We start from the raw sequence: 24,968 nt of genomic DNA on the forward strand, positions 1-24,968 counted from the left end.
TGCAGAGGGGTTCCAGGGCATCAGTGCAAGTGGAGAGTGGCTGGGCCCAGGACCGAGGCCGTTAAGAGTGGTCCAGTTGCAGAATCAGTGAAGAATATTAGCTGTTCAGCAGGGGAGAGGGAGAGAGAAAGCAGAAGCAAAGAGGAAGGTTTTGAGGTGCTTCCGGAACCGGAGATGGTTCTCCTCAAGTTTCAGGGAGGCAGGAAGGCTGTTCCAGAGGGAGGCCCCTGCCGCGGAGAGAGATCTACCCCCAGCTCGTTGCTTCGAGAAGCGGCTGACCCTGAGGGAGTTGGAGGCGGATGAGCGAAGGGCTCGGGAAGGAAGATATTTGGGAAGAGAGAGTTGAAGGTATTTAGGACCAAGGCCCCAGAAGGCCTTGTGGACAATGCAGAGGGTTTTGAATTTTTTCCTCGCAGCCACTGGGAGCCAGTGTAGAGATTTCAGTCCTGGAGAGATACGGTCCCTGGGCTTGAGGCCAAGGACAAGTCTCGCAGTTCTGTTCTGGATGAGTTGCAGAGGGCGGAGAGTGGAGGCAGGCAGATTAAGATAGAGGCTGTTACAGTAATCCAGCTTCGAGAGAACCAGGGCTCGGGAGACAGTGAGCTTCTGGGGGAAGGAGAGGAAGGGAAGAATACCTCTGAGGAGGTGCAGCTGGTAGTGTGACTTCTTAGCGACGTCAGAAATATGAGGAGAGAAGGAGAGTGTGGAGTCGAAGATGACCCCAAGGTTTTTTGCATTGCAGGTAGGAGAAGGGAGGGGGCCAAGGGAGGCAGGCCAGAGAGCTGCAGGGAAGGAGGGAATGGGTGTACCGATGAGTTAGAATCTCAGTCTTACTGGCATTAAGGCAGAGGTCATTGGCGGCACACCATTCGTGGATAGCAGACAGACAGTCGGAGATGAGGGAAGGAGACGGGGAGGCTGAGGGTAGCCTGAAAATGAGCTGGGTATCGTCCGCATAGCACTGGAAATTAGGGCAGAGAGCGGCGATGCGGTGGGCAAGGGGTGCCAGGTACTGGTTGAACAGCCAGGGAGAGAGATTAGATCCCTGGGGGACACCACAGGTGGAGAAAAGGATGTCGGAGAGGAAGGAACCCAGTTGGACCTGGGAGGGTCGATTTGAAAGGAAAGAGGTCAGCCACGCGAGAGCCTGACCAGTGATACCCAGGTTTTCACGGAGACGGTTGCCATAAAAGGCAAGAGCAGACGCCCAGTGCTAGTACCATGGTATATTATGCGAGTGTCTAAAAGATACAAAACTGTTGCCTTTGGCAATTATTTAACAGGGATTCAGTGCAAGCATCAGATGCAAGCCATTGCTTAACAATGAAGTGGCTGAATATGCACTTGATTAAGACTTTTTTGAAATTCTATTTGGAGCTGGTTTATAGCTACGATTCAATCAAAAACATTTCAGAAGACTGCTAAGAAATAATGTTCGCATGATCACTTTAAAAGCATGGCGAACGCTGAAACAATTTCCCCCCACTTGGTCCAGAAACATAAAGGTTGATAAGAGCAACTGCTTTTCTTTTGGTTTGCGTACATTTATTTCAGTGACCTCCCTGCCACTTCTACGTATCTGAAGTGACCGCAAGGCAGCAGCCACGTTAACAGCTACGTGTTAAAATATGCCAATAAAGCCATTGGAATATTTTAACACACAACTGTTAACGTGGCTGCTGCCTTGCAATCAAATTCCGCAGTATGCTCCCTAATCTGCAGACATTTTTATTTAAACAAAGCTGATAATTGAATTTCACACCTCCTTGAAGGACAACGTTTTAGACCAATAATTTCTGGCTTAATAACCCTTCAAAACTAGACAAAAAAACATAGTGTTAGGAAAGATTTCTCTAAAAGCAACTTGCCCTCCATAATTATGGCTTCCCCCACCTTCACACTTTTGATTCAGTTACAGTATCCTGAACCGACTTGGACAGTGGAGCACAGCCTTCAGCTGCACTCCACTGGGCTTTCGTTCATTGTTATGGGGAAACTGACGTGTCCTTCAGGCTGTCAGTATTGAGAAACTTTGTTTCTCTTAGTCTTTCTTCTTTGTTGCCACTTTTGGTAACAGTTTATCATTGTGCCAAGTACATTACTGTACCACGCAATGGGTTCTGTTTTCTGACCCTAGACACCCTCTAAGGATTTTTGGGTGTAGTAGCTTTTCTTTGTATTTTTATAACTTTTTATAGAGCCTTACCGGTTTTGGCTCATGACTGTGGCTAGTGTCCATCATGGCTTTGCCGGGAGGTCTTTTTTTCTGTTCCTTTGCCCTACCCCTTGGTCTTCCCGACATCAAACGTCATCATTTGTGCATGCAGTTCCCCACGAAATCCGCTTCTTTCGTGGGTCTCTGCAGGTCACCTGTGTGGGTACCCAGGAAGTGGGTTAGGACTGCCTGATTCCAATTTACACTACTGGTGCCATGTCTGGTGTGCACGAGAATCCCAATGGTTCCTGATTGGACCACTACTCGTGTGCATGCATGGTGCAGATTTTCCCATTGGCGGGCCGAGTGCTAACACTCGCTTGACTTTGGATAGGAGGAGGGGTCCTGAATGCAGTCCAGTAGATCAGCAACTGGTCAGAGCCGAGCAGAACAAAGGACGATCCTGAGACACGCAGAAGAAGGCTGGCACCCGAATCCCGTTGTTGTCCCGGTGGTGCCCTGTTTGCGCTCAGACCACCTGCGAAGGTGCTTCGAACCTTTTGGAGTGGTAGAACTAATTGCTGTCAAGGCCTCCTGGTTACTCGCGACGCCTCCTGGTTGCCCTGCAACTGAGCCTGTTCGGTAGTGTCCCTGGGCCAGCCAGTGGACTGTCCAGCTCTAATCAGAGTTACCGTGTAGGAGTGTCGCGTTTCGACTCGAGACTTTGAGGAATCATTGCTTACCCTGCAAAGCACCCTTGTCCCAGCCCCTTTGTGTTGCGAGATAGAAGGCTGATGGTCGTTGAAGGCGGTTTTCCTGCATTCCTTCCTGTGTCCTGAGACGAGCTGCATTGGTTCATCACCGAGTCAAGATTTACAGCTCTTGTTCCGTTCCTGCAGTGCCTATGCACCTGGAAGCCGAACTGTAGCTGGGAAATCAAACCTCCCATGACAACCTCCAGACCTGCCAGGTTTGAACCAAGACCGAGCTAAGGGTGGTGAGTAGTGAACTCACTTACCAGTGGCCCTTTGTTCATCTATACGCTTTTACGCCTAGAGGATCACTTGTGGTCGTCTTCTCTTTGGCTTGTATAGCCTCTGCTTCCTAAAGTCCTCCGAAAGTTGGGAACAGCTTTGTTCATCAAAGCAGATCCACTCCTGACGATTGGAACTTGTTTAACCCCTTCAGAATTCTTACCTTAACATTTTCTAGCTTCCTAAAAAGGTACTTTGTGACTTTTACATACGAATGGGCACATTTACATGTGCATCGAACATTGAGTACAAGGCTTCATTCATCGTAGGGCTGTACTTCTTAAGTTGGGATTGTCATCTCTGAAGCTTGTCTGTGCTCTAAAGTTTAACCACCCTTTTACCTTACAGGTGTTGGTGGAGTTATTAACTTGATCATACTGACTAAAAAAGATTGTACATATTTTAAATAGTGTGTTGCTTGTGCAGTAATTTGCTAGTGCTTTTCATTATTCATTTTTGTTAATTCTTTGGACCCTAATAAATAGTATATTTTGGCAAACGTCTGTCTAATGGTAATTCTTGGTGTGTGACTGTGGGCGCTCATTGTAGGCCTCTGATCACCCTCACTCCTCCTGAGACCTAGCCTTGACTGCTCTCCAATCTACCATACATGGGTCTCGCTATCTTCCTAGAAGTGTCCCCTGTTTATCTAACAATGGTGGCCCCTTAAACATCTGTCCACCAGGCCAGAGTTTAGAACTCCATTCTAACGCATATCAAAGCTAACAGTTGTGAATTTTTAAAGGCATACTATAGGCTTTGGCTAGGTACTGCTCTAATGGTACTACCTGGCCACACAATTGTGTGATTACCTGGGTATATTTGATTGCAATGCTTGGTAAATGCCCAGCTAATACCTGCACACAAGCTACAACTGTTGGCTTTGTCAATTTATTTTTTTTTTAAACATTTTCTTTTTACCTTGACTTCAGTGCAAGCAATAGATGGCTAAAAATCAAGTGGCTGAAGGCAAAGTTGGTTAAGACATGTTGATTCCACCAGTTGCACATTTACAACAGGAAGAAGGAAGAAGAATACTTTATTTCGGCTTTCACCATTTACAAAAATACATTTTATACAGATTACAAGGTTAAAACCATATTAACAACGTAGATTCTCAATTATAAAATTGGGCACTTTTATAACCATCTACAATGTAGGAATATAATTAGAATGTCCTTTCCAGATGCTTAAAAGCAGCGAGAATGTACTCGCATCATTAACAAAACATATGTTGACGCAAGACAGAACAAAATTCATTGCCTCCAAAACAGTTAACATTATTACCAACAAAATGTCTTTTAAGCCATTGGCATCTTAGATCAACTAATTTTGAACAGTTAAACAAGAAGTGCTGTAACCACTGCCACAGGTGCAGATCTTGGATCTAAGTGCCATGACATACGGCCCCTGAGTGGTAAAACGTTTAATCTTAACCATTGCAAAGATACAGAGACTGTATATTGCTCAGTGTGCCGAAATCCTGGTGAGAATACCTTGCCACTGCCAAGTATCTTAATGAGCCGAGATTTAACATAATTGTTGCGAGATTTAAATTCAAGATTCCTTGCTTTTCAAACCATCCGACACCTGGCCCTTGTATAACTGTTTAAAATCGATATCCCACTTTTTAGATGGTGCCCAACACTTCTTATGCCAAGGGTATTCACCATATCTTAGCTGCTTTTGTCCACTCATCCAGGACATTGCTAATATTCAGATTTTTAGATTTTTAGACTGGCCTGAGTGTATTTTCCGAAAATAATCAAGGAAAGCAAATTCGGCACACACACCAATACTTAAAACACCGGATGTATACGGTTTGGCCGTGGCAGAAGCCTTTGTAGCCAAAGTGACTGTGGTGAATTTTGCCATGGCCAAATCCGGCTAAACTTAGAACCCCCCGCCCCACCCACCCTCTACTTGGCGTCTGCTTATCTTCTGACCCTGCAGCGTCAGTTTCGCACCTCCTACGCGGGTCAGATCCGGCGCCGCAGGGTCAGCTTTTCATCTTTCTTTTTTACCTCCGGAAGCAGGGACACCCCCGCTACCTCCAAAGGCCATCGCTACCAAACATGGGGAGCGGGGGATCCCCCCTTGCACCCGTAACCTCTGTTCCCCATGTTTGGTAGTGATTACCCAATCTGATCGTTTCGAGTCATTCGAATGGTACCGGCCGAATTCGGCCAGATGTACGATACGATCAATTCGAAACGATCAGATTGGGTAATTCCAAAACACCAACTTCAAAGGCAATAGCCAAGCCAGGGGTGCTAGGACCCACACCAAGTAACTTCCTTAGATACATTTACAAGATGCGATTCAGGGCAATACACGATGAACTGGCCAAGATGTCACTGCAATACAGGCCAGATGAAAAAACCTTTGCTGCCATTACCTGGATGCATTTGTTGAAACGCAGGCTACCATACTTGTAATAAAATCTCATGCCAGAAAGTAGCCGATTTTTAAGCTGCTGTAGATGTGCAGTCCATAGACAGTTGCTCGAAAAAAGCACACCTAGATAGGAATTTGAGTAACGTATTAATATTTGTATTGTTCACAGACCAATAGTTTCTTTTTGTTTGCACCAAAGCCACTATCTTTGTTTTGTTTAGATTTAAGCTCAAGCCAGTAGCCTCAAAGTAACTGTTTGCATAGCTCAAGCCGGCACTTAATCCTTTTGGTGTTAAAACATATAAAATGGCATCATCTGCATATAAAAGGAAAGGGTAGAGAACTCTGTTTAGACTAGGCGAAAACGGGCCTTTCTGCGAGTGGTTCAGCATAAAGTCAGAAAGAAAAATAATGAAAAGAACCGCGTCATTGGGCAGCCCCGCTGAACACCCTTATTCGTCGCAAACTCCTCACTAACCCCAAAGCTTGGATGACTGATCATTGAGGTCGTAGTATTAGAGTACATGGAAATAATTAAATTCAAGAGCGGTGGCGGAACCAAGAGTGAACAGTCAAGAGAATCGAAAGCTTTTGCTAGGTCCAAGAACCCTGCATACACTGTACTGCCTCTAACACACACATATTTATCTAATATAGTAGCTGAGACAAATGCGTGGTCAGCAGATGTAAAACTCTTGCGAAATCCTGCTTGGTAGATGATTAGTATATTATTCTCCAAAGCCCATTGCTCAAGCCTACTTGCGAGGCAACTGGCAAAGATCTTGGCACCGCTGTCTACTAGGGATGTTGGAAGGTAACGGGGAGGGTCCGAAGAAAATTGCCTAAATATGGTTCTTTGTCCATGGTAATGGAAGAGCCGAGGCAAAAGCAGTTCAATTGAACACTTTGACAAACACAGGTGCCCACCATCGAGGGAACCAATTGAATATTTCCGGCCTAATTCCATCAGGGCCAGGAGCCTTTCCCGGTTTGGTGCTTTTAATAGCCACTAGTACTTCCTCAATTGAGAAAGTAATGGTACTATTGCAGTGGACATTGTCATATAAAACAGTGCCAGGAGAGCCTTTTTGTACATAATACCCCTAGAGTGGGCTACCTAGGACGAAAGGAGTATCGGGCTAGTACTATCCTGGTGACCATCTCTGAAACCAGTTGAGACCAAACCTTTGACGTTTCTGTCTCGTATGACTTCTTACAACTGCTCCCACTGTAGCTCGGTAAACGCTTTCTTCTTATATTTCAAGAGCTTTTTACATCCGCACTTGAGATTGTGTGTGGCCCATGCTGATTTCAGATTTGCTGCTAATAATTAACCACAGATTACATTTCGCCGTCGTCATACCAGGAAGCATCCTGGGATGTGCCCTGCCGTCGACTGTCAGAATGATGAAAAACACATTTGTTGGAAACAGCAATTCGTTTTTCATATGACAGATGTGTCCAGTGGGAATGTGTAATGCACGTGAGCAAGCATTTGTGTCTCGGCCTTTTCCTCCCCTGCCAAGATGATGGGTAGCTTCCTAGAGCTTACAAATGGAACGGATTACAAGGAAGAAACCAGGGGTGCTGTACACAAGTTGGTAGGTAGCCCCTTCCATAAAAGCATCACATGATTGTGATCACTTTCGGGGCGCTCAAGGACCAATCAAGTACACTGTGAAACGAAAAGCAATCCACCAAACAATAATCAGTCAGGGAGCTCCTGTTGTGAGTACATTTAGAAGGGACATCACCAGGCTGTCTACCTTTACTTCGATGAGACCCGTGTGAAGCAGGCAAGCATCGAGAAGAGTGCCACAAGCGTCGCCAGAGTTTAACTTCAAGTTTCTCTTCGGGGTGGGGGGATAGCACACAAGGCTTCAAGGAGATGTCTGTCAGAATCAAGGTCTACAAGATCACACGTTTTAGCATTAAAATCGCTCATGGTGATTATATTGGACTCCATCTCATAAACCACGAAGTCAGCTAGCCACCCATTAGGTGTTAGTACATTTTTTAGATCTTCCTTTTGGTGCAAATAGATATTACCTAGCACAGGTTTGCTATCACTTTTATTGCCTCCAGCAGTAGAGATTATTAAAATCTGTTTGGAGGGGCTAGGGATAAGAATGGGATTCCATATAAGTGCATTGCGCACAAGGGTTGCAAGGCCTGCCAATCCTGTCGCGGACCACTTCGCAGGATGCCAACCAATACTCTGGAAACAGAGCACGTAGGACAGAATCGTCCGTTAGCCAAGTTTCTTGCAGGCGCAACAACACATCATGGGTTTTCAACCAGTCTAGCCAGTCCAAATTGTCCAGTTTATTGCATACACAGCTACGTTCCAGCTAAGTATTTTCACAGATGTTGCAAATAAACTAGATTCTGCACTCTGACAGAAGAACTAGACTTCATAGCCATCACTGAGTCCTGGCTTCATGCTGCCGCTGGCCCAGCTCTCTCAGCCATCCCTGAGGATTTTACTATCCTCCGAGTGGACAGAACTGAATCCAGAGGCGGAGGCCTCGCCATAATCGCCAAAACTCATCTCAATCTTAAACTTGACACCACCAACCATAACTCGTGTGAATCTCTCACAGCTAAGCTCCCCACCACCAATTCCCAAACTATTACCATCCACCTACTTTACAGACCTCTAGGCTCCTTCGAGGAAGACCTCAACTTCTTCCTCGAACAACTTAAAAAACACTACCCAGAGCCTTCTCCTAGGAGATTTTAACCTGGGCTTCAATGACCCAAAAGACCCCCAAGCATCTGCCATCAACAATACCCTGCTTGAATTAGGCTTCACCCAAAGAACGTCCTCCCCCACTCACAATAAAGGGAGAAGCCTTGACTGGATAGCTGACCATAACTGCGTGGCTTCCATTACCGCCATCGCCCCCCAACCTTGGTCCGACCACCACCACCTCCTCACTTTTACACTTGAAGCCTTTAGCCCCATCACTAATAACTCATTAGCCATAGCTATCCCGACGAGAAGCAAGACAAACATAACTGCAGGAAAAACATATCCCCCCTCATTCTCCCTACCCTGAACCAACACTCGGCCAACTCCAACCCCCCATCACCTTGTTGAAAGGTATAACAATAGTATGCGCTCAGCCTTTGACGCTATTGCACCGCTAAAACTAAGAAAATGTAAACCGATAAAACACCTGAACACCTGGTTCACTACCCACCTAAAAGAGCTCAGACTAGAGAAAGGTAAAAAGGAACAAATTTGGAGACCATCCCCCACCGACATCAACAAACAGATCCTTAACAAAATAGTTTCCACTTATAAGAAGGAAATTATCTTTGCCAAACAAGAATCTTACAACCAGAGAATACTACAAACCAAATCCAGTACTAAAGAACTGTTTACCATCTTAAAAGAGCTAGAATCGCCTATCCTAGCTCCAGATACATGCTTGAAAGACAAACAATGGTGCACCAGTTTCCAAAACGCCCTCTCTAAGAAAGTTGCAGGCCTACAAATTAAAATTAACAATAAGAAAGAGACATTAGCCAACACTAATTCCAACAATACACCCCTGTGCCCCACTCATCAGCACCCTACCCCCAACCCACTTACCCGCTTCAGCTTTTCCAGAAGTCTCAACACTAGAAGTGGAAAAAATCATACTTGGCCTTAAACCATCAAATTGCCAAAGTGACCTCTGCCCATCACAAATCATCAAAGATGCAGCAAGAGACCTATCACCATTCATTACCAAACTCATCAACGCTTGTTTCTCTTCAGGTACCATTCCCAACAATCTCAAAGAATCCTGGGTCCTCCCCTTACTAAAAAAACCATCCCTAGACCCATCTTTATCCACCAACTACAGGCCCATCACCACCGTCCCCTTTCTGCTTAAGATCCTAGACAAGACAGCTTATCAACAAATGCAAAAATACCTCGAACAAAACCATCTCCTAGGTATCCGGCAATCAGGCTTTAGACCCCAACACGGGACAGAAACGGCCCTCATTGATCTCAAGGCCCAAAATGACACTCTGAGAGATAATGGGAAAACTGCCCTACTGATTCCCCTAGACCTCTCGGCAGCATTCGATTTTGTTGATCACAAAATCCAATGCAACCATTTAGACTCGGCTGCCCACTTCTCTTAAGAAGCAATTGGATGGATTAAATCATTCTTGAGTAACAGATACATGCGTGTCTTCTCCACTTCGGATTCGGCTGACCCCATTCCCATCACATGCGGAGTCCCTCAGGGGTCATTTGTCTTCCCCCACACTGTACAACGTGTTCACTAAGCCCCTGTTTGATGATCTCGACGCTCTGGGTATCACCTACACTAATTATGCCGTTGATACCCAGATCCTCATTCTGCTGACGGGAGATTACAATATGGATTTGGCCTTGGTGAACAAGGTGTACCTCATCATCCAGGCATGGATGGCCTCCCATAGTCTATGCCTGAATGATGACAAGACTGAACCTATCATCCTGGGATCAACCACTAACCTAAACAAACTGAATTGTAACTACACCAGCTTCACCATAGATGGCAACTCCATCAAGGTAGACAAAGAAGTTAAAACCCTTGGTATTTACCTTGACTCCACCCTCTCCTTCCATAAACAGGTCAACTCTATGGCATCCACCATCGCCTACACATGTAAGCTTATAAGATCAGCCAAACCTTTCCTATCTATCCAGAGCTGCATTACTCTAGCCAGAGCCCTTGTACTTTCTAAACTGGATTACTGTAACTCCCTCTATGTAGGTGCCAATAAACGGGTTAACAAAATCCAGATCCTACAAAATAATGCTCTCAGAGCAGCGCTCGGCTTCCCCAAGAGAGAACACATCTCTAATATTAGGAGAACCCAAAATTGGCTCACTACCACCAACAAAATCCTGCTCAAGGTAGCCTCCCTTACTCACAAATGCCTCAATAATGCAGCCCCCCCCCCCCGCTACCTAGTCGACAGAATAACCAGATACACGGACATTAGACACACTCGAAACAGCAATGCAAACCTGCTCTCCGTTCCCAGATTTAAGCATATGAAAATGGGCGGCAATAGCTTCCAGGTGAAAGCATCCCAACATTGGAACTCCTTACCACCTTCCATAAGAGCACCGCAAACCTACCACCACTTTAGACGTAATTGCATCCAGTGGCTAAAGAATAAAGACCAATAACTGACATCTTTGCTATAAATATTGTAAATATGTATAAACTGTAATTGTACTCAATGCTTCCTTTGCAACTGCATTACTCCATGTACACTTTGTAACTAATGTACAGCACTGTAACTAAGCTGAGAATTTCCTTGTAACTCCTGCGCCCTCATACCTTTTGGTCCGGTGCGCCATATAAATGAATAAACAAACCATGTCAGAGATGCTGGCAATGATTGGGAAAGGGAAGATATTTACAAAGTTAGACTTATCAGCTTACAATCAGCTAGAATTGGAACAGTCGCGGAAACTGACAGCATTTCTTACGTATGAAGGAATTTTTTAGTTTCATAGGATGCCATTTGGTTTGGTTTCAGCGGCCTCTGTATTTCAGAAAATATTGTACAAGCTGGTTGATGAGATAGCAGGGGTCCACTGATTCCAGGATGACACATTGATTTGCGCAGACACATTGGGGTAACATGAGCGAATACTGGGAAAGGTATTGAATAACACTGAGGAAGGAAAAGTGTATTTTTCGACAGGAAGGAAAAGTGTGTTTTTCGGGAGGAATCCGTGGAGTGTTTAGGGCATGAGATAAGGGCAGAAGGAATAAGGCGGAAAAGGTAGATGTTGGATTGTATTAGTAAGATTGAGGTGTCACACACAAAAGGAGAGCTGTGATCGTTTTCAAGGATGATGATCTGTCAAATTTTGTGAAGAATTTTTCAGACAAGTTGGGTGAACTAAGGAAGTTGTTGAGGAAGAGCGAGGAGTTTGTATGGAACAGCGCATGTGTAAGACTTTTGCACCATTTGAAAAAAGGAGATTGATATGGAAAGTTTTTTTTTAGAACAGTTTGACATGGGTAGAAAGTCTGTAATTGCAGTTGATGCTAGTGATGTGGGTGTTGGGGCCGTGCTGATGTGTAGTGATGGTGAAGAAAGGTTGATTGTGCATACCTCAAGAGTGTTGCGTGGACTTGATAAAAGGTATTCTGTGTTGGAGAAGGAGGCTTTAGCATGGCATTGGGTGGTGAAGTTTCAAAATGTTGTATGGGGTGCAGAGTTTGTTTTGAGAACTGATCATAGGCCTCTGAAGGATATGTGAATCAAAGGGACTCAATAGGTGGGTGGCAGTGCTTTCACAATGGAAGTGAGTCTGGGGAGAAGGAATTTTATGGCCAACCACCTGTCTCGACTGGGTGGAAGCAAAGGAGAAGTGGAAAAAGGAGAGAACGGAGCAAGTGTTTGACTCATGATGGTGTTATTGGAAGGGCCGAATGGGAACAAGACATGGAGGATAAGGATATTTCAAGCGCGAAACACTGAGTGTGGATGGTGCATAAATGGAAGTTTTGGGAAATGGGACGTGTTGAGGGAGGTTTGTTGTATCGTTGGGGGAGAGTGGTTGTACCTAAATCGTTGAGGGAAAAATTGGTTGATATTGCCCATGTGGGACACATTGGGATTTCGAGGACAAAGGCTGTGTTGAGAGAAGATTATTGCTAGCCTGGTTTTGATAGGGCCATTGAGAAGAGGCTGGAAAGATGCAAGTGTGAGAAGGCAGGAAAGTAGTTGAAGGCGATTATTAGCCTTTGATTAAGACTGATGTGGGATGAAATGTCTATAGATGTGTTTGGGGCTGGTGGATGTTTGGTGTGGTCAAGGAAGGTTTATTGTGGCAGTGTTGGATTTATTGTCGAGATAGATTGAATTAAAAATTGAGGTAAGCAAGTGCGGTTGTTGTGACTGATTTTTATTTTGTAGCAGATATTTGGAACGGTAGGATATCCGGGAGTGTCCTTAACGATAATGGAACCCAATTTGTGAGGAGGGTTAAGAGTGAGTATATGAAAAATAGTATACAAGAGGATGGCTTTGTATCATCAGGAATGTAATGGTGCTGTCGAAAGGTTGACCAGCAGCTTTATGAATGTGATACGGCTGACGGGTGCGTGTGGCAAAAGGAATGAGAATGCATGAGCGACAAATGTATGCTTTAAGGATGTCACCACATGCATCGATGGAGGTGAGTCCATTCGAGATGAGGGAGGAAGGGGAATACAAAGATGTGTCCTCCTTGGCTAGGAAGAGAGGCGGTCTGAGTAGTGCCAAGATATGAGGAGGAACGATGACCGGAACAAAGAGGCGTGTTTGAGATGCTCCAATGAAGACGGTGGAAGGCTGCGGAAATACATGTTGGCGATTGGGTGATGATAAAGAAGGGGGTTGTGAAAAGGAAAGGGGATATTTTGTATAGTGAGCCTATGCAAGTGAAAGTGATGACAGGTGCTCTGAGGTAAGTCGGGGTTAAGTGTGGAATTTGGGAAGGGTGGTGAGTGAAGAGGTGCAGAGATGGGTATGGTGTGTGCGGAAGGAAGGGAGGTGTTCTATCGTAGGTTTGAGAACATTCAAAGAAAATGTGGTAATGTGGAGTGTGAGTCAAACATGAGGTAGCTGAATGTCCAAGAGAAGCCATTGGAGACGTGATGGAGGCTGGATGGCTGGGGGCTTTATTAATGTTACTTGTTCCAAATAATCTTCTAAATTACCGAATGCGTGGGCGGACCCGCGCAGGCGCTTCCCCATCCAATAGGATGATGTGCACCAACCCACCAATCAACACATAGCCCACATACACTCACAACTCCTCCCACCGCCCCGTCTGTCTCACAAAATCCAACACACTGCTCCTCCTCCTGCCTCTCACCCCGTCACCTCCCAGCAAAGCATTCCCACTCATCTCAGCCACACCCAGCGCAGACAACCGAACCCTCATCATGTCTCTCACACCTAAGCAAAAAAATATCTCAGGCATCCCACACACTGCACAGTCCCTCGACTCGCGCTTCTCCACTCGATGCAGACAGTCATTCAGCCCCACATGCCCTATACTCAACCAATTCAGCACCACCTGCTCCTCCCCCCTCCTCCATTCCAGACTTCCCGGGTCCACCTTCACCGACACTTTCCCACGGACACCAAACATCCACCTGCCCTTCACCCCACTCACCCACCTGGTTTGATTGTGTTCCACTTATCAAATGTTCTCCCTGATTCGCTCAAAATATAGCATGTCTCCACTCACCTAAAATAAATCATAATTCAGCTGCTGAGTCTTTTGCTTATTTTCGGACTGTGACTTCTCTGCTTTTTATTTTTTTATAGAAAGAGTGGTCTCGGACAAATTAAACCACTGGATCGGGCAGCAATTATTGGCCACCTTTCATTCTGGCTTTTGTCAGTTTTGTAGTGACACTGCTAGCTTGCATGGTCTTGATGATGTGCTTAGTATCTTTGATAATGGGGGTTGCGTGTTTGTTCGTACTTTCTTTTACGTTTCATGCAATTTGATCATGGTGTACTCGTAATTGTATATTTTCAGCATATGGGTATTCGAGAGTGGGTTTTGGAAGGGTTTAATTTTCTTTGTCTGAACGATGGCAGTTGGCTGCCATGGGCTGGACCCACTCTGGCCCTCTCCCGGTGCCGTTTGTAGCGCCCCTTGGGTCAATCGTATTGCTTATGCTTTAAAGTTTCTACATGGAGGTGCTGTGAGATTGGCAGTGAAGCATGATGCACATATGGTATTGTTTATTTCTAAAGTGTGTATACACAAATCAGGTGTTCCAAAGCGCTCAAGGAGGGAGGGAACAACGGGGAAAAAACAGTCATTCGGAGCCCTTGAATTTCTGAACGATGCAAGTCTGCATGGGCACAGTGGGTGCATGGAACAAGTGCAGATAATACAATTAACAGTGTAGATATGGGTCTGACCACGATTCTGCAGTTTTTCCAAGTGCATTGAAGCACCACCATGCAAAGAGGGGAGATGAGAGAAAAACAGACGATCTTCAAGGCATGGTGCGTTCGTGCAAGTGCGCAGACAGGTGGAAATATGAGCAAACACGAAGTCACAGCAGAGACAAACACACAGAAATCCGGTGGAAAGGACAGATGAGAGCATTCAAAAGGATCCAGACCAACTACAGTCCCAAGTATCTGACTGCACAGCTACAGGGAAAGTCAATACCAAAACACTGTCTGCTCTGAGTTTTGTCCTAAACTCATTGGTGAATGTGTTTGAACTTGTCAAATATGAAGTACAAGGCCATACAAGTGCCCTGATGGAAATGACCACAGATAAAGAAAATTGTAAACGAGCTGTGGTCAACATTCAGAAAAATTGAGCATGCACATTTATAGATGCATTCAAAGATCTCGGGGAAAGCAACGAAAGAAACTACAAACATTGAACAAATGCATTTAACAATTAAATCAATGAATCCTTATATGGAACATCTAGAAGGGAAGGACCGGAACATGCAATTTAAGCAGTCATTTACTGCGATTTGAATGGCACTCCCCTGTCCGAATCAGTGTTGGAAGAGTTCATGAGACTTGCTCAGATAGATGACCCGGGCCCCCCTAAATCAAATGAGTCTAAAACATACTCTATACCACTAGAACTTGTTGAAGAACCACAGGCTGTACAAAGCTCCTCAATTTCCAATCAACGGCACATAACAACAAGAAAAAGTGTAAAGGGCCAAATGACAACAGGATCTCTCAAACAAATGTGTCATCACTAAGCTCTTTGGGAAAGTCTGAGAATTCCAAATAATCGAGCAGTAGGAAAAAAACACAAGAGCAAAAAACACTAGTGAATGAGATCGCCAAAAGAAGACAAAAAAAGATATACCAGCAGACCATTATCAAATAACTCATTAGAAAGATGAGCATTCCAGGAACCATCAGGCCAGTTTTCCAGCATGGTCGAAAATAAAATTATGGGTCAAAGTACCATGCTAAAACTGGCCACAATAATATTTTTAAAGAAAGCAAAGACCGCACAGCCTGAAAACATTGGCGATCTCGCAGAGAAGCGAACAATACCGAAACGACATGTCATTTCCAGAGGAATGATGAATCAAACGGCTGACCCCAATCTGGTTAGACCTCAGAGCTAAAACAATCTGATAAATGCAGTCTCTGCACAACAAGAAACTGAGAGTCAGTCGGTGAATCAAGATGGCAAAGGTAATATTTCCATCAATACAGCCAAGAGCAGTCCTTTTGCTATTCCGAGAGTATGGATTGAAGGTTCAGCCAATAGTAGAACTGGCTATCCCCTCAATAGAAGCACTCTTCTATAAATATTCAAGAACAAAAAAAGACCCTATAAGTCTTCTCCTCTGAAGACTTAGAATATGTGCGTTTTTCCTACATAAGGCAAGCATGTATCGTGGAACTCGCACCAGTCCAAGAGCTTTGATGGATGCAAGCTATGATCTTGGTAAAAGAAACATCAAGGTGCCAGAGGTTCCCCGATAAGGAATATGGTGACTCAGCAGTGTGAGACCCAAGTGAACCAAAAGAGCCACGTTGGAATAAAACTGGGACCAGTTGGCCAAGAAAAGAGGAAGTGGTGGAAGGAAATCTGAGCCCAAAGATGGAAATCTATCTTATGCCTCCTGATATAGTAACCCAGGTATTAGTGCAATTGGAACTAATAAATGTTTCTCTCTAGCCAAAAAAAGATTTAAGCGTGGTCTGTTTGAACACACGTGGGTCAAATTCATTTAAAAACCCTAACATCTGGAAATACATCTTTGGCAATTTCGATGTTGTGCTCCTCCAAGAAACATGGCTCATGAAGGGAATAGGAGTAGATGCTTTTTCAACTTTTCATGAACTAGCCTGAAATCAGAAGGGTGGCCGACCATCTGGCCTACTAATTGCAGTTCGCAATTCAACTATCTTTTATCATCAGTAATCATTACCCTGGCATTTTAGCTGTTGGCCTGATAAAGAACTGTCCAGCTCCTGTAAAGATAGCAGTCATCTGCCTAAATTGGAATCCTGCGGTGACACCACAAACATCCTTCCTGCAATCCTTGATGTCAGTGATTCTCATTCTAGAAGTGTACAAAGACTTTAACTTACTTATTGCTGGGGATTTGAACTCAGTGCATCTCCAATAATATACAAATTGTGAAAATATCCAGAAAGGAAAACAGTGGGCCCGGTTCATGAACGATTGGGCACTCGTTATGGCTAATGGAAACATAGAGGGCGACATCCCACCCAAACTGACATGGTAACAAGGAAATAAGGGCTCATTCATTACTGCATGTTTCTTTCTGATACTCTTTCATGAATGCTCTCCTTTTCAGATTACACAACAGGCAACCAGTGATCATAATATGCTGGAAGCAAAATTTGAAATCAAGTGCAAGACAACAGCAAACATTTATGCACTGGAACTAGAAGTCAACTGAGGCAAAAACCAAATTAGCGAGTTTAGGAAAAATTGACTTGTGTTGAACCAAAGAATGAAACGTCATTGGGAAATCGCTTTTAACTCGGAAATAGAAAACCTGTGTTAACCAAATTCCTTTACAGCTCTCACTTATGAATTAAAACCTCCAAGACCAAGAAAGACACCTAAATCTCAAGCTCAATCATGCGTACAACAGTCGAAAGAAAAAGAATCTGAGGAAGTCGATTTGTGCCCTTCAGCGAGACAATCCCAGCCCTATAAATTATGCAGCAAAATTGAAATCTCTGAAAAATACTTTCAGAAACCCCAGACAATCACGGATGCAGGCCGATGGTGAACCTATGCTTGCACCAGTCCAACAAAATAACTCCAGGAACTTTTGGTCTCTAGTCAAAATAAGCATACCCCTCCAAGGCTTGCTCCAAGGCAATGTAGTATCTGAATCAACTTGGTGTGATTTCTTCAGCCTCCTGTATCAAAAACCATCTTGTCACCATAAGTAAGGATGTTCTATGGCGATTGACTTTCACAAAAGAAGAAATAGCAAATCTAATTAAGAAATCCTCCTCTTCACGAGCGGCTGGCCCAAATGGACTCTAATCAGACCCTTGAACTTGATTTAGACTTGTGAGCATCGATTCTGGGTAGACTATTAAAGGAAATAATCGGACAATAAAAAATGTCCCCGATTCTAGGACCTGAGCAAACGTCATACCAATCCACAAAAAAAGCCGATGGACTGAATCCAAAGAACTATCATCCATTTGCGTTGATGGATGTTGATGGGAAAATCTTTTCAAGGCTCATTCTTAGAGAATTGGAAAATGGGTCACAAAAAATTGAAGCCTATGGAAGCCTCAGTTAGGTTTCCGTAAAGTGGTAATTCAAATGGTCAACTGATGAGCATGATATGTGAAAAATCCTGGGCCAAAGGGGGGGGCCCTGTCCTGTATGGTGCCAGGGTTGACCTCTCACAGGCCTTCGATATGATCAATAGAGAGCCCCTGTGGAACAAGTTGCAAGCATGGGGAATCCCAATGCTACTCCTACCGATTTTATAGTCCTTCTCCATGAAGGCCATCTAACCAAAGATATAACAACAAGAAGGGTGCTTACGCAGGGCTGCATAATGGCCTCCCTTCTCTTCAATCTGTATCTTGCAGATTTGGGGTGACACTTGGGTTCTGCAGCTTTGACCAGTCTGACAGTTGGAGGAGAAAAAAATACATTGGATTGCTTACGGAGACAACCTTGTTTTGATTATGCACCTTTGGGGCTACAAAGAATGCTTAATGCCCTAGAGTTGTATGCACAAAGTAACACATGACTTAAGAATAAATCCAACAAAATCCCAAATAGTTAAATTCAAAAGGCCTCTCAAATATTCTCCAAGTTTAGCTGGACTTTAAACCAACAGTTAGTCCCGATGGACAATGAGAGCACCTATCTGGGTTTCCACTTTATTTCCAACAGTAGCAGCATTAGAGACTTTGCTAGATGCCAAGGCAGATCAGCTCATCTGTCAAATGAAGACACTGATGACTACTTACTGTCTCTTCTCAGTTTTACCTCTGATAAGGTTCTATAAATCGAAAGTAACCCCCTCGTTGCTAGATGGGGTGGAAACCAATCCAATGACCAAGAAGACAAACTGGGATAGGCTTGAAGGCGGAATTTGGAAAAAAAAACACTGGGCCTACCATTAAGCCTTCTAATATGTAGTCTAAGATACGAGCTGGGTCTCTCGTCTAATCCACTTGAAGTTGCATGTAAGGTTCTATCCCTTTTTAGAGCAGTAAGGCTTGCTCAGCAGGGATCCTTAAGAGAGAACATCAACATGATGCTAAATGACAAGTGCAATAGTTTCCTGACCAACCTAACCAGTGAAGCTCATAAAATACTTAAATGCTGTCAAAGTACAGAGGCCGATCTCCTAAACAATCCACAAAGAGTTAAAACAACTATGTACAGAAACGCCTGTATCAATACCATATCGGCTGCTCATAGTTATTGCCAAACCCGCGCTCAACTTGATAAACCCTGGGGTTACCTTATCAAATATCTCAGAAAATATCCAAGTGCCTCATGTAGATCAACTTTCCTGAGATTTCGGGTCAATCTATTAGCCACTGGAGAAGTAAAGCTATTCCGAAGAAAAATAAAAATGATAAAATAATCTCCCGAAAATATACTCTCCGATTTTTGTATAATGCCATTGATACAGACGTTACAACACATTATGATCAATTGCTCTGGTACCGAGAATTTAAGAGCAACTATGCTCAAACGCTTTGTTCACAGGGAGGAAGGACTGCATACAATTGAGTTCTGGGAAAGACTGATTGCAGGGCACACCATTTTATTAACTAATGAAGTGATAAAAATACTTCACAAACTAGATTTAGTGACATTTTAAAATGGTTATTAATGCCGTGCTTGTGCAACATACCCAATGTATGTACTCCCTTTGAGTGTTACTTTCTAAATGTGAGAATGTTATTACTTGTGTTGTATGAAAAGTCTATTTATTTCGGCTATGTCGTCATAAATAAAATCGTCCAAGTGCGCAGACAGGTTCAGGAGAGGGAAGGGAGGAGGACAAGTACAGGGGGCGGGCGTGGACACCAAGTGCGCCCAGTCAGAAGCTGGGGTAAATGCTGACAGATGCCACTCTCACTGGTCATTGACCAAGTGCAGTAACGATGAGGCAAGTCCGAGAGTACTGGCGAGGGTGCCAGGGACCTGTGAGACTGAGGTACACCAGGCGGCCAGTCAGCAGGCTGTGCGGAAAAGGAGGGAGAGGGTGGAGAGAAAGGTTAGCAGAGTAGAGGGAGTGAAAAGGAAGAGGAGAAGAGGAATGTCTTAATGAGTTTCCGGAACGTGAGGAGAACAGGCTCCGGAGTGTGGCAGGGAGGCTATTCCAGAGGGAGGCCCCTGCAGAGGATAAAGATCTCACTCCCAATCTCTGCTTGGAGAACCAGCTCACTCGCAAGAAGGTTGGAGGTAGATGAGCGGAGGGCTCGGGAAGGACCGTATTTAAGTAGGGAAAGTTGCAGATCGGTAGGACCCAGAAAGCCTTGTGGACTATGCATAGGGTCTTGAACTTGATCCTTGCAGCCACAGGGAGCCAGTGGAGGGATTTCAGCGCCGCAGAGATGCAGTCCCTGGGCTTGAGGCCAAGGATAAGCCTTGCAGTTCTGTTCTGGATGAGTTGCAGAGGCAGGGAGCTTGAGAGAGGGAGAGAACCAGGGCTCTGGAGACAGTAAGCTGCTGGGGGAAGCTTATGTAGGCAGCATTGCAAATAGGTGCACAGTGCTCCAGATAAGATTTGGAAGTGGGAGTAGTTTACTCCCTATTTTTTTTTTTTTTTTAAAGTTGGGAGTAAAATTATTTTTTGGGGAGTAAAAATGTAAGTCCAATTCCCAATGAGAGTATTTTATAAACAAGCAAAAAATAGGTTTTAACTGAAAAACAAGTTTTTGAAATATTTATTTCTTTGCATCTAGCTATTCATGCACATCAAAACATACAGGTTTACTTCTAATCAGCCAGTTAAAATAGTTTCTTCCTGTGGTACTTACTACGTGCTCTACTGGTCCAAAACATATCCATTCATATCCAATTGAATATTGGTAGAGTACTTCTATTGAGGGTTTGGCCATTTCCAAGGGTGACAGCAGGGGCGCAAGATTCTACATGTCTTTTTCCAATTTATTTGTTGGGGATATTTTGACTCTCTTTTGATTTATTATTTTTAGAATTTTTTTTGGGGGGGGGGAGTATTTGCCAATTTCTAGGGAGTAAACGTGGCTGATAACCCCTTATCTGTAGGGCTGAGTATTCTGGTTAAATGCAGCTTTATTAAGATATCGTCCAGTCATATGTATCATCTTCGATATTGATTGTTGGATATTAAAAAATTGAACGCCTTCACATTTTTTTCATTGAATGCATCTAAGACAATTTCTTTTTGTTTTCTAACTCTACCCTGCTGTCACCCATTTATATTTGTTATAAATATGTTGGTGGCGCCTTATGGGTTTGCTTCTGCTAATCTATGGGTTTCCCCTGATCCTCAATTGTTTTTATATTCCTCACATTAGTTATTTGGTTAGATCTGCTATTATTCCCTTCTAACGAAGAGCTATAAGATCTTTTCTGTCTTCTGCTCATTCTCGCTTATTAGTTCAGTCGTTACTTCTGTCCTGGATTGATTTTTGGCAACTGGGTGTTAGCAGGACTTCCTCAATCTTCTTTGGATCCGTTAAAGCAGTTTTGTGCTGCTACCTGGCTATCTCCATTCTAAAAACTCTTAATTGGCTCCCATTAGAAGCCAGAATTTTAAATGAGCCTTCTAAGAAATACAAATAATAAATGTTCAGACTCCTGCATATCTGGCTGATGAATTGAAGATCTTGCGGCAGGAGCGCGGATTCCTGAGGTCTTTGCACTCTGGAACTGTTTAGGCGCTCTGCAACCATTAAAGAATCTTTCCCTGGAGCTGCAGCTTCCAGTTGAAATGTGAATTAGGTATCCAGTAATACTCCCACACAAATGGTTGCCATACATATAGTCGCCGGGAAAAGGCCGTGGCAACATTAACATTAAAGGGAGTGTTGCAGGGGTGTCCCCACAGGTTCACAGTGATAATGGTGCCGCAAACCACAGCCCTTTTGCAGTGACTTTTTTGACACGCTGCCTTTTTACCGGGACATTATCACATGAAACCCTGAATTATGCATTATCCCGGCTTACTTATAATTTCGTAAAACTAATAGTCTTTGATATGGAATTCTGTGTTTATCTAATTCCTTTGGATTTTATTCTTGTAATCTGCAGCTTTTTAGCGCCTTATTCTTGGTCTTTATATTTGATTTTTCTATGTACTGCATATTGTGTATATTTTATTGTACATAAATAAGGAGTGATGGTCGGATCTCAACTGATTGACATAGGTAAAAACCTGAAAATCAGGGATTTTTGTGAAGGAGAAAATCAGCTGAAGAAATAGGTTTGAAAGAATGAATTGGCAAAGTTTGAAATTGTGGGTCTAACGGAAAAGATTCTGGAAAAAAGAAGCAAAAAATGGAATTTCAAAATGGTCAGACCTGCCTATAGTATGAGGGTGGTGCAAAACAGCATAGACTCTAAGGGATTTACTCAATCCCAAATATTGCCCTGTAAGTGTGCAGTACCGAATACAGTGATGCAGACCCAGATTAAGGTATCTGAATTAAATGAATACCCCAAATCATTATTGTTCCAGTCGATGTTAAAATCGTTAATGGGAAGCAGCCACAGAATATCAAATGCTGCAATACAGGAGTAGATGTGTAATGTGGTTGCTGATTAGTTCAGTTGCTGAAAGGGTCTTTGTTTTTTACTCTTAATAGAAGTTTTTGGATTACTGGAGCAAATTAAATAAGTGATTTTATTTTTCAGGATGAAATTCTTAAAGCTGCTGTTATGAAATATGGCAAAAACCAATGGTCACGTATTGCTTCACTTTTACACCGAAAATCTGCAAAACAGTGCAAGGCCCGATGGTATGTATATACAGTTATTACTATACGTGATTACATAAACGTTCTCATTCATACCAGCCATTCCTATGATCTCTGATATTTGCCAGCAGGCTGGGGCTGCAGGCCATTTAGAGAACTCTTCTGCAGTACGAGCCTTTGACTCTGTATGCCATAAATGTGTTTGCACAAATTGGATTTGGTTCGCTTTATCAATCAACCAGGAAAATCCTACTCGCTGAGCCTTGGAAACTGGTGTTCTATCCAAATCCAGCATGATAAAAAAATACATGCAGGTCCCCCGTCTGAGTGGCTGCTCAAGCTCAAAATGCTGCATACACAATTGTTAAAGCTACAAATTAATACATGTGTGCTCACCAAAAATCCACTGGAGGAGACTGAGGCCTCGCTGAGAGCGGGTAGGTGTTTGGGGGGCTTGGTGATGTGTGCAACGCCCTCCTTAACTTGTGTATTTGCCACTACACTCTGGAAAAGTACACTTTGCTTCTGGTCGGTGGAGCACTTTTTATGATTGCTGCAAATACCTTTTCTTTCTTTCTCTGTCCTTTCTCGTGGCCTGAATCTGGCATCAGATACCACAGCAATAGCTGGTCCGTTAAAGAATTGTGCTGGACGGCATATAATGTTAGAAAAAGAGGGTTCCTACATGGAGTTAATTGTGATGAATTGCCATCTGGTAAGGGTGTCAAAGCCCATGCTTTTTTGATTTGCATTAAATAATAAAATGTTGCAGGTCATTTATTTAAACCTTTTATAACGTGCCAACTTGCCTGAGGGCCTCTGGGGCGTGCAGAAAACAGACAAGACAACATGAAATCGGAGTCGGGGGGGAGATCAGTGTGATTCTAGATTTAGGAAGCATTGAAAAGCAAGTTTTTCAGCCTTTTATTTTCAACTCCGTCGTAGTTTGGATTTGAGTTCAGGAGAGATGGCGTTCCAGATAACAGGGGGGGCCAAGACATTAAAGCTTGTCCCCCCCCCCCGTACTTAGCCAGGCGAAATCTAGGCTGAACTAGTTTGGTCTGGTCCTGTGATCTAAGGGAGCGCAGGGGAAGGTATGACTTCAGACGCTCTGTGAGGTAGACGGGCGCCTCATGGGTCAAGCACTTGTGAGTTAGGGTCAGGATTTTATGAGATAAACGTTGCCTCACGGGCAACCAGTGCAGCTCTCTTCTTGCCTCAGAGATATGCCATCTAGGAATACCTAGAACTGCTATTACTGCCCCGTTTTTGGGTCACTTGAAGAGTGGGGAAATTTGACTGGACAGTGCCGGCCAGAAGACTGTTACAGTAGTCAATCCGTGAATTGACTAGAGATGAGCCCAGCAGAGACCTGTTGTTTCTCTGGGAGAGAAAGGGGCGAATGTGGCTGTGGAGTTTGTTAATGAGACCGCATGATGCGCGCGTCTTGGTGACGCAATGCCTTGTGGTAAGTTCCATGTCTGAAAGGGTAATCTTCTGATCAGATACCCCTTTCATAAGCTCCATGCCAAAAACATAGTGTTTATCTGTGTCCTGCTTCATCAGCATCCTGATTTGCAGCACCCGCTCTACCAGTGGCACAGAGCAGGTTCAGATGCCACAATTGCACATTTGAGAGCTGCAGTGACAGCCAAGTCTCTGCAGCGCTGGACTGCATTTAAGATATGCACCCTATACCAATACTATGATGGCCATGAGTAACCCGTAATTATGCCAGGCTACTTTCCTAAATATAAGCTATGCCTGTAACTGGCACTACTTATGATCATTGCAGCCACATCCAATTTGATATCACACGTGTCCGCTCCTGTGAGTCAGCTCAGCTGTGGAAGGTGATGTGTATTCTGGCTGGATGGGCTGAGCCTGCCAAATGACAGGATAACCTGAATGGTCATGCCTCTTCTTTGAAGCCTTTGGTAGGGCCGGTAACCTCCACTAGAGATAGCAGCACAACAGGCAGCTGTCTTGGGCTCAGGCATCAAAGGAGCACTCCCATTCAAAGGGAGTATCGCACATCAGGGTGCTGAATTTCTGAAGGCCTTTTATCGTAGTGAGAAGGAGGCAAGTTAAGAGTAGACGGGAGTGCTCTGTGCAGTGGTGGAATACTTCCAACCCCTTGTTTCTCCCTCTCCCCTAGAACCAAGCACTTTCAGTGTGCTGACAGAAGGGCAGAGTCCACTTCTTTCAAGAACAGGGATTTGGCCACTAAGGAAGGGTAGCTTTAGTCCATTTAAAAGAAGAGGACATTAAACACTTATTTGAATCATCTTTTGGCCTACAACCTTTAAAGAAGATTTCATTTGACCTCTGTTGGGAGAGTTGATCATTCCAAATGAAGACTGAAAGTGCAAGGCAACGGGAAGTTCTGTCCCCTAACCATCCCCAGGGACCAGTGGGGGTGAACAACT

At 44.0% G+C, this 24,968-nt stretch overlaps 1 protein-coding gene across 1 annotated transcript in view; it reads left to right on the plus strand.

Annotated features, from left to right (window-relative positions):
- Nucleotides 1-24,968, plus strand: part of CDC5L (cell division cycle 5 like) — a 472,644-nt gene that overhangs the window by 3,842 nt on the left and 443,834 nt on the right. The window contains exon 2 of the mRNA XM_069605787.1: nt 22,478-22,581. Within this exon, the coding sequence (XP_069461888.1) occupies nt 22,478-22,581 (104 nt within the window). The remainder of the gene's footprint in view (nt 1-22,477; nt 22,582-24,968) is intronic.

This window comes from Ambystoma mexicanum, chromosome 4p (assembly GCF_040938575.1).
Source record: "Ambystoma mexicanum isolate Mex_15411 chromosome 4p, UKY_AmexF1_1, whole genome shotgun sequence".
Lineage (NCBI taxonomy): Eukaryota > Metazoa > Chordata > Amphibia > Caudata > Ambystomatidae > Ambystoma > Ambystoma mexicanum.